This window comes from Solea senegalensis, linkage group LG13 (genome assembly GCF_019176455.1).
Source record: "Solea senegalensis isolate Sse05_10M linkage group LG13, IFAPA_SoseM_1, whole genome shotgun sequence".
Taxonomy (NCBI): domain Eukaryota; kingdom Metazoa; phylum Chordata; class Actinopteri; order Pleuronectiformes; family Soleidae; genus Solea; species Solea senegalensis.
This window is the reverse complement of record NC_058033.1, coordinates 16,000,882-16,016,952: the sequence shown is the minus strand read 5'-3', so window position 1 is coordinate 16,016,952 and position 16,071 is coordinate 16,000,882. Positions and strand designations below refer to the sequence as shown.

General features: G+C 41.0%; 1 protein-coding gene across 2 annotated transcripts in view; it reads left to right on the top strand.

The window, feature by feature from the left end:
- LOC122779636 (roundabout homolog 1-like) overlaps positions 1 to 16,071 on the top strand; it is a 128,735-nt gene that overhangs the window by 37,479 nt on the left and 75,185 nt on the right. For both annotated transcript variants that reach the window (XM_044042179.1, XM_044042180.1), the window contains one exon: positions 9,984 to 10,310. In XM_044042179.1, the coding sequence (XP_043898114.1) occupies positions 9,984 to 10,310 (327 nt within the window). The remainder of the gene's footprint in view (positions 1 to 9,983; positions 10,311 to 16,071) is intronic.

Genomic DNA, 16,071 nt, shown 5'->3' with positions numbered 1-16,071 from the left:
GTTAAATAAAGTAACATACTATCAACACTTGTTTGTCAAAAAAAGCGAACATTTCTGTGAATATTTAATGCAGGGTTGACTTCTTTTGCAAAGTGTTGCATTCTGATCTCGCCACCTTTCATTTCCACTGCATGTTTTAAACCTACAATATGGCCAGCACGGCGAACTGAGACGTCTCACTTCTTCTCACTGTGAGGAAACAGTACGTGTACTGATACATCAAGTGATTCCTGCGGCTTAAACTGTCAGAAACTCGGTCTCGGCAAATCCAAGAACAACGTCAAGCTGCAGATCAGTTCAAAAAGACCTAACATTTCAGAAAGTGTGTGTTGAACTCCAACATTTAGCCAGGACATTTCTAAAATCTCTATTTTAACACAGGGGTTTGGCGTATTTAGCGACAGCAATGTACAAAAGCCGGAGATACTGAACTGAATCACAACACGTTCAGTCGTGTTTCAGTTCAGTGACTGAGGAGACGCTACGTGTGCTGGCATATAAAGCGATTCCTTCTCACAGAGTACTGTGTGACTGTCCAAACCAGCCTCAGCAGATCCAAGAAAGAGTTAACTGAACTGTAGATCAGTTTAAAAGACTTAAAAGTGCTAGTGCTTGCTCATTGTGTGAATTGTCGTGGTTCTCTGCTCTCGACGATGTTGTCCATGTGCAGTGCCTTGAGATAATGTATGTTGCGATTCAGCGCTATACAAATGAAATGAAATGAAATTAAGGTTTGGTGAACAAACTGATTGTAATGATTCAGTTTACTGAAAACGACCGTTTTTCCCATCACTAAAAGCAACTTGTACGTGTGAGAAATGTAGAGTATGTTCTTCAATGTCATCAAAAAACAGCAGTTCCATTTTTCCTCAACGGAATGCACATCATGGATAGCCTACTTGAGCATGAGGACGACCTTTAGGATTTTAAGATTATGTTTAATTATAGTTTTCACAGGGCCTTGCTGTAAGTTCTTAGGATCAGATATTTGTCTGACATCTCTGTACAAGCTGCTGTGCTTAAAAAAAATAAAATAGCGCAGTGATGCACAGCAAACACGTGTATAATGTCACATGCAAATACTTGTGGTGTGTAGTCTGTGTCTGTTAAACACATTTTGGGATGGAAATGCTGACAGCGCGACGTTCTCAGTCAGAGTCGGAGTTCTGTCTCCTGTGTAGATCCTTTTACTTGATACTTCCTGATACTGATACCTGAGGCCAAAGTGGGTGACTTTCCTACTTCCTGTCTGACACTTGCTGGCCCGATTCCATATTCATCTGTAGATAGGGAATAACCTTAAACTGCAGGACAGTTGCTGGAAAGTAGATGAGTGTGGAGTTTCGTCCGTGGGATGTTAAAATACTTTTTGAATTGCAGCGTTCTGTCCTGAGTTCATATATTTGTGTCACATGTGACAGACGACCTGAGGCAATCGCATCATCTCAGAAACTCTGCTCATGTTGACATATTTTATTGCATTATTGTCCAACTGTTTTCGACATTGTCCATTTTTTGGCAGTTATTGGTGCTTGAATAGCAAAGCCCTCAACTATCTCTCTCCCTCTCTCTCTCTGAACTGCCCTGTGATTGGTCAGAGTGCAGACATTTTGTTCTTAAGCTTCTCCCTTTCTAGGAGTCATCACAACAGATCACCTGCTAGTGATCCGCATATTTGACCCGGCAGAGATTCCCTCCCTGATACAACTTTCCCATTGATCCAGGCTTGGGACTGGTACATAGGATGTGGGGAGGTGGAGTGGCTCAGTGGTTAAGACCGGTACCGTAAATCATCATGGTCGCAATGGTCGCAAGTTCGATTCCACCCCTGACTGTACTCAATTCCATTGTAAGTCGCTTTGGATAAAAGCGTCTGCTAAACGACATGTAATGTAATGTAATGTGTCACCAGGCAACATTCTCACAGAGCACACAGGAAGTAGCTTGTTTTATGTCAAGACAGACGGAGGCAGCGCTCGTAAAGTGACACGGCTGCAAACATGTAAGAAAAAAACCACGAAAAGAAGCGAAACTCACAAGTGTGACGGGAAAATGCTTCTTTTCCCCACCCACCAACCCACCCGCCCCTGCACTGCTGCTGTACACTCAAACGCTCCCTCAGTCAGGTCTGGTAGTATTGCTTGACAGAGCCTCTTTTCAGATGAAGAACAAATTAAATCACATCATTTCTGTTCACAAAGGCCGAATAATAACATTAACAACAACAAAAATCACCAACATGAAGGTATTAACCGATTTCATTGAAAGTTTTTTTTATGCAGTGACCTCCGGTGTTATGGTGGCTTTTTGTCATAACTCTGTGCTTGTGACAGCCTCAGGCATTATGTTTGTGGGGCTGTTGTCCATCTGTCTGTCCGTCCCATTCTCCTGAATGTGATATGTCAGGAATGCCCTCGGGGAGCATGATATATCAGGATCGCCTGCAAGGAAAATGTCACCACATCTGGCACAGCTGCCCACTTGGATTTGAGGATGAAGTGATTAGAATGTGGAGGTCACAGTAAAAATGCCAAAGGTCAACTTTACGGTGATGTCACAAGGTTCTGCAGTTACATTCAACTTGTTAGTGCATTCCTTCTCTGCGTATAGTATGTGTCCGGACAGATGTGTGAAATACAACTTAACAGGCAGGAAGGGAGATATATAGAATGATAGACGCTGTCTGTTCCAAATTGTAACATGTTCTTATTATGCTGTATTATCATAAAACACATTAAAACACATGTTAAAATAAAGGTACAGTGTCTATTTTAGGTGGTTCCGGATAGTTTTTTTTGATGTTACACTGCATGTAAACACTAAAGTAAACAAGCTAAATGCTTGTGTTAATAGTAAAGAACATTTTCTGTTATTGATGGGATGTTCCATTTGAAGTTGGACATTCATACATGGAAGTTTCATTAATAACACTTTATTTACAGTATTTCTTCATGCTATTTTTTTTATCTCTCAGATGGAATTAGTCATTTCTTTTGTCAATGGTATTTCCAGGGCAGTGGAACAGCAGTAGCTGAAAGGAGTGATGGAGGGGGTTCGAGGGGTTCTCTGTGATCTCAGTGGTTGTACTCAGTGAGTCTATCAAGAGAGTGTGGGAGTGTGAACCAATTATTTTGCTGGTCCGGTTTGTACTGCAGGAGGTTTTGGTTCTGTGTTTACTGCTGAGGACGTTAAACCAGGATGAGATGTTGGCGATGAGAATGAATGATCAGTAAACCAGGGTTAAAATGTCTTTGCTCATATTATTTAATGCGTATGTGTGATCCATAGATGGAAGTGAGGCTGGAAATATTATTATTTCCAACATATTGTTGCTGCTTTGACGCCTTGGTTTTGGAATGTTGAGCTTAAGTGATTTTGCACTAAATGGTTTGACTAGGTTGTAATTTACTGTTTGACTCGGTTTGATTACGAGTCAGGGTATACAATTTGATTATCATCATAATACATCTTGATGCATTGATAAGCAAAGTGATTCATAATTGAATGGTCCCATGTCTCCATTCACTATTATTATTAATACAACTGGAACAACATACTGTACATCTGTGGAAACAACAAGAAAAGATAATTTTTTAAAATCTTTTTTTTCATTTCCATTTATTGGATTGGCTTAATCTTTCCATAATCATTAGAAAACAGGTCTTTTCCTCACTTGGATTGTTTGTTCTCTTCTATTCTCTCATGTCTTGTCTACCTTGTTGATCTTCTTTGGACACCTGCGGTGTAATTTGTTCTAAGAGATCAATGCAGTGAACTTGGACGCTTCTGTAAATCTCTGCCTCACCATTAAAAGTGTGGATTTGATCCGCGGCCTCTGCCACGGGTCACACACAAAAAGGAAAACTAAATGACTTTCACAGACTCGCACAAAAGTGCGGCCTTAACAAGACAAGAGGTGTTCCATTTATTGCTCACTTTTAAGCCGGCCTGCGTCTGATGCTGTTTACTTGTCCAGAGTGGTGTTAGCACTCCAACACAGGTAATCCCTCAATTCTACAGCGGGGAGATTTAGCATCTTCACCACTACGTCTTCAGGTAGTAGCAACAAAGACTGACACTAAGTCTGCTGTGTTCTACATTAATGAATGTCACTGAGTCAATTGTGGTGAGATGAATTTCCAGGTTTTTCAGTTTGAGGGCGGGTTTTGGTTTAAAAAGCGTAACAGTGCTGAGAGAGCTCCATCAGAAATGTGTGTCACAAGTGCTGCTAATAGTCAACACAATCACTTATTGATTAGTTAGCAGAATTTCAGCGCCGATGTGTTGCATCATAGAGAAATAAAAGCATGTAAGGAGCCGTTTATGTGCATAAAAACACAAATAAAATAGATGTTTTTAACTAAGACGCTTCTCTCATGTCCGCTGTTACTAAGCAACCAAAACCTGGGAGCTGCTGTGATGAATTAATTTGCTGCAGCCTCACTGAACTAGCTCACAGGTAGAGTGAACGATCTTTCAACTTGAAGGTTTTGGGTTTGATTCCCGGCTCTGCTCATGGGTGTTGCTCCTGACAGCTGTACTGGCAACGTGTGAATGAGTATGAAAGATGAGTGGTAGAAAATGCGCTATATATACATAGATGCTTACCTGGATGTAACTTGAGTGCACTAAAGGACGTATAAGAATCAGTAATATAAGCTGGATGTTTGTGTTTATAGTAAAGTGCATCTCCTGTTACCTCTCCAGCCTCTAGCTCTGAATCTGTTGCGTTCCATTTGTCGTTGGAACTCAGAAATTCCAAGGTCATGGGGTGTCAGGATTCCAAAATGGCTTCCCAGTCAACCGGAACGAGTGACGTCACTCGCGGTTCCGAGTCCCGACGCAAATGGAATGCAGCATCAGCATCTGCATAAGGTGCCGAGCTGATGTGCTAAGCTACTCAGCTTTATCGGTGGTGACGATTAACAATTCTACGGTGCTGAACGGCACTTTATTTGTAAAAGTTGGAAACATGAATCCTTTTGGATCGGTGATTAATCAACCACCAAAATAAATGCTAGTGGCAGCTCCAGCGTTTTCATGTACCTGTCAGTACCTTTGTAAATCCAGCTCGACGGTCGCTGTGACTTCAGAGCAAATCATTTCTATGTGATATTTGATATTTCGTCTGTATAATTCTTTGGTTTAACGCCAACCGTCACAGTAGCCTCCTTTCATGCGTTCTAAAAATATAGTGTTGTACTGTAAATGACACTGCTGTGGGTTGATGTAAGACCACCAACGCTGCATTAAATTATACGCGTACTTGTCATATTGTGTTATTTCAAACTCCGCACAGCATGATTTAAAACCTTATGCCCTCCCCTTTTAACACTCTCCCCCCCCAGAATCCATCCCCTCATGCTTTCTTTGCCGCCTTAAATATTCATCAAGCCGTTTTGAATAGAACACAGAATACCTATAGTTTATTATTCCTACATAAATGGCTTTCTACTCTCTTCCACCTGTCTCTTTTAGTCCTCTAGGCAAGTGGGTGTTTACCCCGGAGCACACCAAAGACCAAGACAAATGCTCAAGGCACACTTGTAGTCAAATTCATGTAAAACACATGCAGTCACTCTCCTTACTCACAGTATCTTTACATGAAGTTAGAGGAAAATTAATTATTGTCTCAGCTACACAATCCAACTACTCAAGCCGCTCTCAGTTCTCCGAGTGCTGCTTTTTCCGCGAAATCCCAGAAATAATGGAAGCAAAAGAGGAAGCTCCACATGCAAACAAGTAGCTACAGGCTAAATTGGAAACTGCCCAATATCAAGATAAAAAAAAACACACCAAAACATTTCAAACATGTAAAGAACAAAACAATGTCCCTTCATGTTAGAAGGTCGTTTAAATCACTCAAAAAATACTTCCCACAAATCTCCCACACACACGCACTGTACAGTGTTTATTACCTTCCCTTGAAAGTTCCCACCTTTAAATGTTTTCACCCTTTCCCTGTATGGTGTTGGTTTGGGCCACATACATGTAACTGTAAAACAATAAAAAAAAAAGAAGCAAAAAACTTTTATATTTATATCAGGAGAAAGGTCAGTACAGAGGCTGCCATTTTGGCATATTTGCAAATAATGGACAAATTAGACATATTTGAGCTTTGATGCTAACTGAGGGTTATGGAGCAACAAAGATTGAACAATGTGCTGCACAGAACCACGTCAATAAAAGAGTAAAACATAAAACAATACCATTTTGCAAAACCTGAGTCCAGCGCAACCTGAATTAAAAGTAGGTTTTCAAAGAAGATTTAAAAATCTCTTGGGTCTTGGAACGTGTAATGTCACCTCTGGTCTTCAGTTTAGTCCAGCCACAGCTTGTTAGCTGACCTTTAACAGTCATAAATGGCACTTCTTCACTGACCATGTTAACCAATGAGAATGAAATACTCTGTGAAGAACCACTGCTCTTGAACAAATTCACAGTTTTGGAGGAAACGGATTCTCTTTTCCCTCCTTTCCTCCCAGACCGAGACAAAAACTGCAGACATGCTCATTCCTCTTTTGTGTCTGTAACTCTTCATCCGCCTCCTTTCCCTCCGTCTTCACAAGAAGACATAACAGCCTGAGGGATGCCTGAGAGAGAGAGAGAGAGAGAGAGAGAGGGAGAAAGAGGGGAAAAAAATCTTGTTTTTTTTTGTCAGGGTACAGGTGTTGGAAATGACCTTCCCTGTGCATGTTCTCCTTTGTGCATCTGTGTTCATGTTTTTGCATACTGATTGTACACTGGCTGCTGGCCCTTTGCAGATAAAACCACGGTCTTCTGGGGACCCACTTGTAGCTAGGCTTACGCTGCTTCTCCGTAATGGCAGGCAGCTCAGGGAGCTGCATGGACCCTCAGGCATCAGCCCAACACAATTAAGTACAAGGGAAGCAGCACGGTGGGCTGTGAGCAGGGACTCAAGGCCACAGCAGCTCCCTTGTTTGTATTGTTCTGCCATAGGTTTAAATGTCTAGACAGCGTGTGGCGTTGTACTGTAATTAAATATGTATGGTTTCTGCTCATGGCTACATTGATGTTTCTTTTGGCAAAATATTTTTTGTATTAATTGTTGAACTTAAATAATTAATGAGCTTTTAGATTATTTATAAAAGATAAACCACCACAGGTAAGACCCTGGATTTGGGATGGTTCAAAAAATGTAATATCTAGTGTTGGAGATTTTTAGATTTTTTATAATCATGTTTTAATGTCATAACAAACACACATTTTACATAAAATTACCCATGCATCAAATGATATTCATATGTATCTTTGTTATATTGATATCAAAGTAAATTATATATATATGTACAATATTTACTGTTACTGAATTTTGCTCATGCAGCATTATTCCCAGGTAAAATAGAGTGACGCAATTACGGGGCTGCAACAATAAATGGAATAATATTAATATTTACTGAATTGATTATCTTTTTCTTTTCTTTTTTTTTTTTAAATACAAATTTGTTGTTATGTTTAGAGTTGTTTAAATATTTAAATTGGGCTGTACATAAGTATTTTGTAGGTTGTGTTGGTTGTGCAAGAAAGGGGGTATGGATTTATACATAGTACTGCAAGTTATCAAATTTTAGCAATTTCAATATTTGTTTCTGTGTTCCTCTATGACAGTAAATGATAATGGTATTGTCATATTTATGTTTAGGAAACATTTTACACTCATTTATCCATGTTATAGATAATAAACCGATTGCTAAAGAGCAGATAAATTACACCGATCCCATTAGACTGACAATATTGAAATAATGAAGGGTTCAAAGGACACTGGACTAATCGATTATTAAAATAATCAATAGTTAAAGCCCTAGATGCTTGTGCACGTATTGTTCCCGGACATTTCGAAGGAAGAAGGTTGCGCTCTACCCTCTTAAATCATATCACATATTACTCTGTAACCCTTTAGGAAATGTGCTTTATATAGATTTGTGCAAACCTGATTATCCTGTGGATGACAATCTCTCAACAATGTGTGAGGTGCTTTATCTACATAAGCACTAAGTCTGTGTGGGATTTATTGGTTGCAACAGGAGTGTAGGAGCTCATCACTGATGGGCACAGTAGTGATTATCTGTTTTACTGGGCCATTGGCACATTCAAGCGTAACCTGCTGAAGGTTTGTGTCTGCAGGAGCATGAAAGAACAGGACAAACACGTTCCCACAGCTATAATACAGGTGTAAGCAATGGTTTCACGGCTGCCATTGATGCCACGTTTCCTTAATTTCCTCTATCTCTTGTCGCGGCACTTGTTTTTTTAAACACTAATTAGCACTCACACGTTGATTTAGTTCCAGCCACTGCCAAAATATGAACTCGGTTTGGCATATTTAAGTTTTGGTAATGGTTAGAGGTCAAGTGGAAAACGATTTATTATTTGTTCTGTTAAACTGAAACAAGGAAAGAACGCCCACCCACTGCATCACTGACTCCCAGAGAAGCTGAGCTTCCCTGGAAGTGACGTTTTACCGTACTGTCTCACGGAGATCAACTGAAGCTGAGTTTCCACTGGTTTTAATGTGCCGTGCTGCTGCAGGAATGAATATAAATATTGTGTCAGACGATCTGTAATAAACAGCTGATTATAAACACACTAATATCATTTTTATTCATGAAAAAGAACGGTATGACATTTCAGAGGAAGCAGCCTGAGACTCATTTGCGAACGGTCATAGAGTCAGCGTGTATTTGATTACAGGATGGAGGAAGCCATATTTGGAGGTATCCAAAACACATTTTAATGCCAGTTGTGCACATTCATAGACCACTGAAAACAGATTTTTATTCCAGGTCCTACACTCGGCAGACACCACATTCTCCAGCATTTGCACAGTGCTCGAGATAAAAAGGAGAGAGCTTGTGAGGGGGGGATGTGTGTGGAAATGGTTGGTGGTGGGCTTTTGTGTATACCTGGCTATGCTGTGTGTGTGTGTGTGTGTGTGTGGGGGGTGGAGGTCATGTAAGGAATGCAGGATGTGCAGAGGCATTTGAGTTGCGTGTGTACCTGGATCTAATTAGGGTTCTTTTTCTTTGTCCGCTGACTCGCAGGAACTCCCACAGTTTCTTTGAAAAGACCATGAGAGGAGGGACGTGATTGACATATCAACAGTGTGGCAGGGATTAGTGGTTGTTAGTGCAGGCTTTGACTGGACGGAGTATTGATTCACATTTCAACGGCTGTCTTGAGATACATTTCTCTTCAGGTGTCGTGGTGAAGCTGGTTCAAAATGGCAACGTAAATAGATTTGCACAAATACAGAAACAAATTGCCCTGCAGACAACTCGGCACTATGCACACTATGAGCACTTGCATGAGTTTGTACACGCAGAGAGGAGGACAGAGGGATGGGCTCATGATGAGGATGGACAACATTTGTCTTCGTCTCATAGTATCAGAGAAGGCATCTGGCGAAGAAGATGTGTAGATATCTTATTATATTTTCTCCCTTTTAATTTCCTTAATCATCCAGGATCCTCAATATACACACATTATGAATTTTTATCATGCTGTTCTTATATTATTAGCTGTAGTAGCACAGTTATCAGCATGTTTAAAACTATTACAAAGAATGACTTAGTAAAATTCGTGGGAGCAGATAATATTGTAATCCTATTACAATTCATCTGTAAGGGAAAAAAATATGTGTTTAATTTTTAGTGCCTTGAGAGGTTCCAGCTGCTGAAACTAAAGCAAAACATTTTATAATGAATGAAATGTGTTTGGGTTGTAATTATGTTGTCATGTCAAGCGGGGTCATTTTTAATACAAGACACTGATGTACTGTATTTAATTCCTTCAGAGTTCTTTGGGGGGGTTTTGTTGCACTCATTGTTGCTTAAAGAAAGGATACATTTCACCCAGTGTCTGGGTTGTCTTTTTGTATTTATGTATGGGTTCTAGAATTACGGGTTAGTCTCACAGCAACTGATCCTCATCTTTGTTTTATCCCCCTTACCTCATTTCCCCAGGGTCTCGTCTTCGTCAGGAAGACTTCCCTCCTCGCATTGTGGAGCATCCCTCTGACCTTATTGTGTCCAAAGGGGAACCGGCCACTCTCAACTGTAAGGCAGAGGGTCGTCCAGCCCCCACGGTGGAATGGTACAAAGACGGGGAACGCGTCGAGACGGTTCGCGACAACTCCCGCTCCCACCGCATGCTGCTGCCCAGCGGGTCCCTCTTCTTCCTGCGCATCGTCCACGGACGCCGGAGCAAACCAGACGACGGCAGCTATGTGTGCGTGGCCCGGAACTATCTGGGCCAGGCGATCAGTCACAACGCATCACTGGAAGTGGCCAGTAAGTTCTGTCATTGTGTGTTGTTGTGTGTTGTTGATATACAGGATGTGAGATACTGTAACTTGAACATAAACATATCTAATACCAGGCAAATACCCACATGATGGAAAAATTGCTTAGTGCCTTTAAACCATTTCCTTGATTAACCAGATTCCTGGTGTGTATAGTGATAGCATTTGTTTTTAAGAGATAATTTAGGTTTCTTGTGTGCTTATATGAGTTACTGACACATATGAACCAGTTTTATTCCATCTATTATTTTGTATCTGTGGCATGTGACACAAACCTACCAAATGAGAAAGCAGTAAACCAGCAGCTTCTGTGTCCCCACATGCTAAAAATGTTTTATTTTATTAGGCAAGCCTTTTGTTCAAAACATAGGTTTTTTCCTTGTGTCCCTGCTGGCAGCCACTGAGTGTGTCTGAAGCTGATTCTTGCCACAGGGAGCTGGCTTAACAGTCAACTATCTAGCAAATACTGGAAATGCTATACAGACACAATTTACCTTTACCAGAACATGGATCTTACACACACATCTATACATTCAACATCTAAACAGCTTGTTTTACTTAGCTGCCTTTGTTTAAATATGGTTATTTTTATGGCTACGTGACAGGTGAACGCTCCCTCCGCAATCCACCTGTCAGACACGGCGACAGCTGCAGTGTCTGCTTTCGTCCCAAGGTTTAAAGCAGGGTTGAGTGTGTTTCTAACAGGTGACAGTGCCTATACTCGCCGTGCCATTGCCAGGTTAACAGCCTTTCACTGCTGTATGTCTCAGGCAGGAATCTGTCAGGTCGAAAGTAGTAACCAAACATATGTGCATATGTGTGTGTGTGTGTGTGTGTGTGTGTGTGTGCAGGTTAGCTGCATTTGAGGGAATGAAGCCTGTGGAGAAACAGAGTGCGGGCAGAGGGCAAAAGGTCAGGGTTTACGACCGTCAGAAGAGGGTAAACGTGCAAGGTGTTTGCAAGTCCAACAACACAGTTTGATTACTTAGTCCTAAAATGCACTGGTCTGAATTTGGTCTTGTTTTTGTCGGTGTTGTCCTCTTCTGTGATGAAGCTTGGATGGATGATGGATTTAACTCCCCATCACATTATCTGGGTTTGTTGATCTGACAATTTGAGTCATGTTTTTATATTTTCCAAACGTGTGGTTTTAGTCGGGCTAATGCATCATTTTCAAATATGTGAAACACCCTGAATGTAGTCGGACTGGCAAACAGCAAACGTGAAGAAAGCACCGCAAGAAAGGAAAGCGTTGGTGAGAAGGTTTAATGACTGCACTTAAGCCTTTGCGAGACGTGTAGCTCCACAACCTGTACGGTTGATCCCCTGGTCCGTTCAGCTGCGTCAGCTCACAGGACTCCACCTCAGCTCGTTCTCCTGGGAGAGAAATTCCGCAAAAGGTTTTAAAATAATAATAAGCCTCTAGTATCTGTTTCACCTTCTGAATTATAATGAAAGTGCCGGTCAAATGGTGTGATAGTAATGCTAGATCAGTGCACCCTGCAGCAGCTCAGCCCTCAAGGGTTCGAGTTTATTACGGGGGAGTTTTGAGGTCGGGAGGCAACAGAGAGTGAGAGGACTTGTTGAAGCTGCCTGGATGAGTAATGTCTCTCTGCTTCATCCTTCAGAGGTTGCACAGATTCATGGGTCACCCTGCAGGGGAGTGAAGGTAAAACACGATCCCCTTTTGGCAAGTGCCGCTGAGTTCAGGACAACGAGGGACTGTTAAAAAGTGTTTTGACCCCAATCTGTCAAGAGATGTGTGAAATCATTGGTCTGGTCTTGTTAATGTGTCAGTTGTTAATCTGTACGTTGCTTTGAGTAAAAGAATTGTATCCACATCCGTGTGAGACACAGTGCGTTAGGTCTTTTGGAATCATTTGCTTTGACATTCAGTCTGGACTCTGACACACACATACGGAGTGTTATCAAATTTGCATTGTGTTTTCCTTAGTAGGTTTGTCACAACAAAATCACTAATCAGGCACTAACACTGACTGACAAGGCTCTAATTATAGTGCAGGCTTGTGGATGGTGATCATTCTCCAGCAAAGAGATGAAAAGCGGTGAAATTAGCACTGTGTGCTACGTGCAGGTCACCGGTTCACAAGCATTCAGAGCATTAGAAGAACTTTGGAAGCATTTGGACATATATATATATATATATATATATATATATATATACATATATAACTGGATCATGAAATGCTGGCAGAGAATGAACATGCTACATACATTATTACGCTATTCTTTAATTATTATTTTTCTTGGCAAACTGTAGTGAATGCGACTCATTGCAATGACATGATTCACAACTGAGTCTTTGTCTCTGTATTTGGTTTAAGGTGTGGCTCTATGGCAATGTGGTTGTCTTTCAGACATTCATTCACCCTCTTTGGTTCAAAATTACATAGCTACACATAGTAACTATGACTAAGACATTCCAATCTGTTATCTTCAGGGGTTAGGAATCTGATATGTGTAGTGAATTTCTCAATCTGAATTAAATGCTTGACAATCAAGAATGCAGAAATTTAACCCTTAGAACACAGCGCATGTTGGCAGATTTGTTCCATTGCTATGTTTAAATGTATACAGAGGGTATAAGAATGTGCAATATAGAGTGTGTTATATACTTTTTTATAAGACACTATATAAACACACCTCAGCAAAAAGTACTCAAAATGTTTAAGATCTTATTGAATTTGTAAAGACGTCACATTTCAAAGTAACACGTGGCTCATTTTCATGAACAAAACGAAAATAAAAACAGCCCATTTACTCTATATTGCTACTAAAATGCAATATAAAATGAATCATAACTTTGACTTGACAACACATAAGGCATTTTTAAAGCCTGAATGTTTGACCTATAAGCAGTAGCGCACACGCACACCACTGCGCATCTATAGGCTACTGCATCATTACCACCACATCTTCTGCAAACGCAGAAACGCAAGCCACTATATGACACAAAAACAAGCTTCCACATAAGCATAGGCGTCAGCTACGCGGCGGAACACGTCCCCGGCACTATTTATGATCAACACTTTTGTCCTCACCACTTCTAAAAGATGTTATCAATTTATCATTAACACTCGAACTACCGTAAATGATGTACCTCTTCGGTGTAGGTCTTCCTCTTGAAATAATGTCCTTCTTTTCTCCAAACAATCGCCGTGAAAATGCACAAATAGGAAATGGCAGCTTCAACGAAAGGCCAGCAATGATTCTAGAGCAGGTCCACGGAGCTATGATGCGTTTAATGACATCCAGGAAAATCCAGCTCAGCTTCACAAAAAATAACCATATTCTTTCCGGAAATATAATCATAACATACTGAAAAAGTAATTGAATTCAGACACACATTCATTTGATTATTAAAAATAATAATAATAATAATAATAAAAAAAAGTACATACCCCCAGGATGTCCATATAAGGAGTTGTGTATCATTCCCACAGCAAATTAACATGGGTGCACCTGCGGCAGAGGTCTGTGCAAGTGTGAGCACTAAGGGTTAATGACAATGAAGGTGGGTGACACTGTGGTGTAGTGGCTAGCACTGTTGCCTCACAGGTTTCTTTTCTGTGAGGAGTTTGCATGTTCTCCCCCCGTGTTCTTCTCTGGTTTCCTCCGACAGTCCCAAAACATGCAGTGGTTTATTGGACACTCTAAATTGACCATAATAGTGGGCAGTCTCTGTGTTTTGGCCCTGCAATGGACTGGAAACCAGTCCAGAGTGTACCCCACCTTTCACCCCACATGCCAGCTGGCTCCAGCTCCCATTGTCCCTCATGTGGAGGATAAAGCAGTTGAAAATGAATGAATGAACGATGGAGGCTCAAACGGTGTCTAAATACAATCTTGTATTAACAGACACCAACTTAAATGTGATGGTTCTTACAAAGGCCTCCAACATGGCTTGAATAGTCTGGATATAATACATTTCTGACCAGGTGGAGATTTATATTGTTTTGGGGTGAAGCACATGGCAATATGCTACAACTATAATATAAGAATAAATTCTGCAATCTCACTGACGTAATCCAGTGAACAAATAATCCATTGTTAAGGAAACGTTTGTAGAATACAGAAAGAAATCCTTGGTGAGCCAAAGACCTCAAAGGATAGAGCTTTACCTTATAGCTGCAAGCTCTCCTCGACCGCTAACTCTGACATACATACATCCCAAGAAATAAAAATATCTCTCTATTGATTCCAGGAACATCTGTCTGTCTGTCACATAACTGTCTAATGGTTCACCTGACAGGCTTCAGCTTTGGTAGTTGATTTATTAAGGGCACCAGTGTGTGCGGTGCCAACTTAAACATTGGACAAGGACATAACAAAGGTGTATTCTAAGACTACAAAACTAAATTATAAGTTATTCTTTATTAATTATAAAAAAAATTCTGTTATTGACAGTCACATTCACTGGGATGTAACAGCTACGTGTGTGTGTTTTTTTTTTACTACTATAAAAAAGCTTTTAAACGTATGTTATTTTTCTGTAATAGTAGAAAAAAATTGCTGCCATGATTTTTAGTTTATGAATTACTTCATGGGCTTGTCCAATCTGTCTTTCAGGCTGTGTGCAGCTCATAGGCCTCACCCCTCCCCGACAGAGCCTTATTGACAAAACTAAATGTGAAAGCTGCAGTGGAAAATTAATAACCCATAAAAGCCTTAACCGAATTCCAGTTTTGAATTTACCGTAGTGTAAATTTCCCGACCGCCTCTTTCATTTAAGCAAAAGCAGCGATGATGAAAAGTAACGAGGCGGCCGACAAAAGACAGACTTGGAGTCTGACAGATATACTGTGATGGAAGCGGGGAAGGAGTGACAGAGACAGATGGAAGAGAAGAAATAGGAGGTGGAATATCTGTCCTTCAAGGCGCGCAAGTGAAACTTGTTTGCAGAAAATTGAGGTGACGTGGTAGAGACAGTGACAGATGTAGTATGTGCTGGTTGCCTGAAGCGTGACCATGGGGTCGCACACACACGCACGCGCGCACATACATGCTCACAAACACGGACGCGTGGAACTCTCTCTGAAAGGGAAAGAGACGGAATGAGACAGAGAATAAAAAAAGACATATAACTTAGTTTCCTTTCCAATAAATGTCACCGAAGACACTCAGCATATTTTCTTTTTCTCTGCCTGCGGGGATCCTAGAGGACTCTGGGAAATGAACATATGTCCTATTGACCTCAGCCTCTTGATTCAATCAGGGAGCGCTTTATTGAGGTGAAGGCAAAGTCACAGCCTGTGTACTCTAAAGGTTATTGAATAGTCGACCTGTTTTTATCCCCAGTAAGAGAGCGAGCAATGAATGTATTTCTTAAACTAATTGGACACTGTCCATTTGCTAGAGGAAAGTGAGGCGCGTGCTGGAGCTGATGGTTTGGCCACAACACTGCAGTGATGGAGTAATGAGCCACAGGGAAAGACAACTATTCAGCTACACCACCTCCCGTAAGAAAGTATGACAACACGGTCTATTAGGACCATGTCATATCCTATATCGTTCGCAATAATACCGGCAGTATAGTTAAGTAAATGCCATATAGCGATTGGCATAGCAATACCATGACGAGATGCGAGGTCCCCACTTTGTCATGTCCTATAACGGGGCAGCCCGTGGCCAAGTGGGAAAGGGAACTTGACTTGTAACCAGAGGTTACGCCGGTTCAAATCCCCACCCGGCCAAAAAAAAACCCTGAGCAAGGTACCCAACCCCCAATC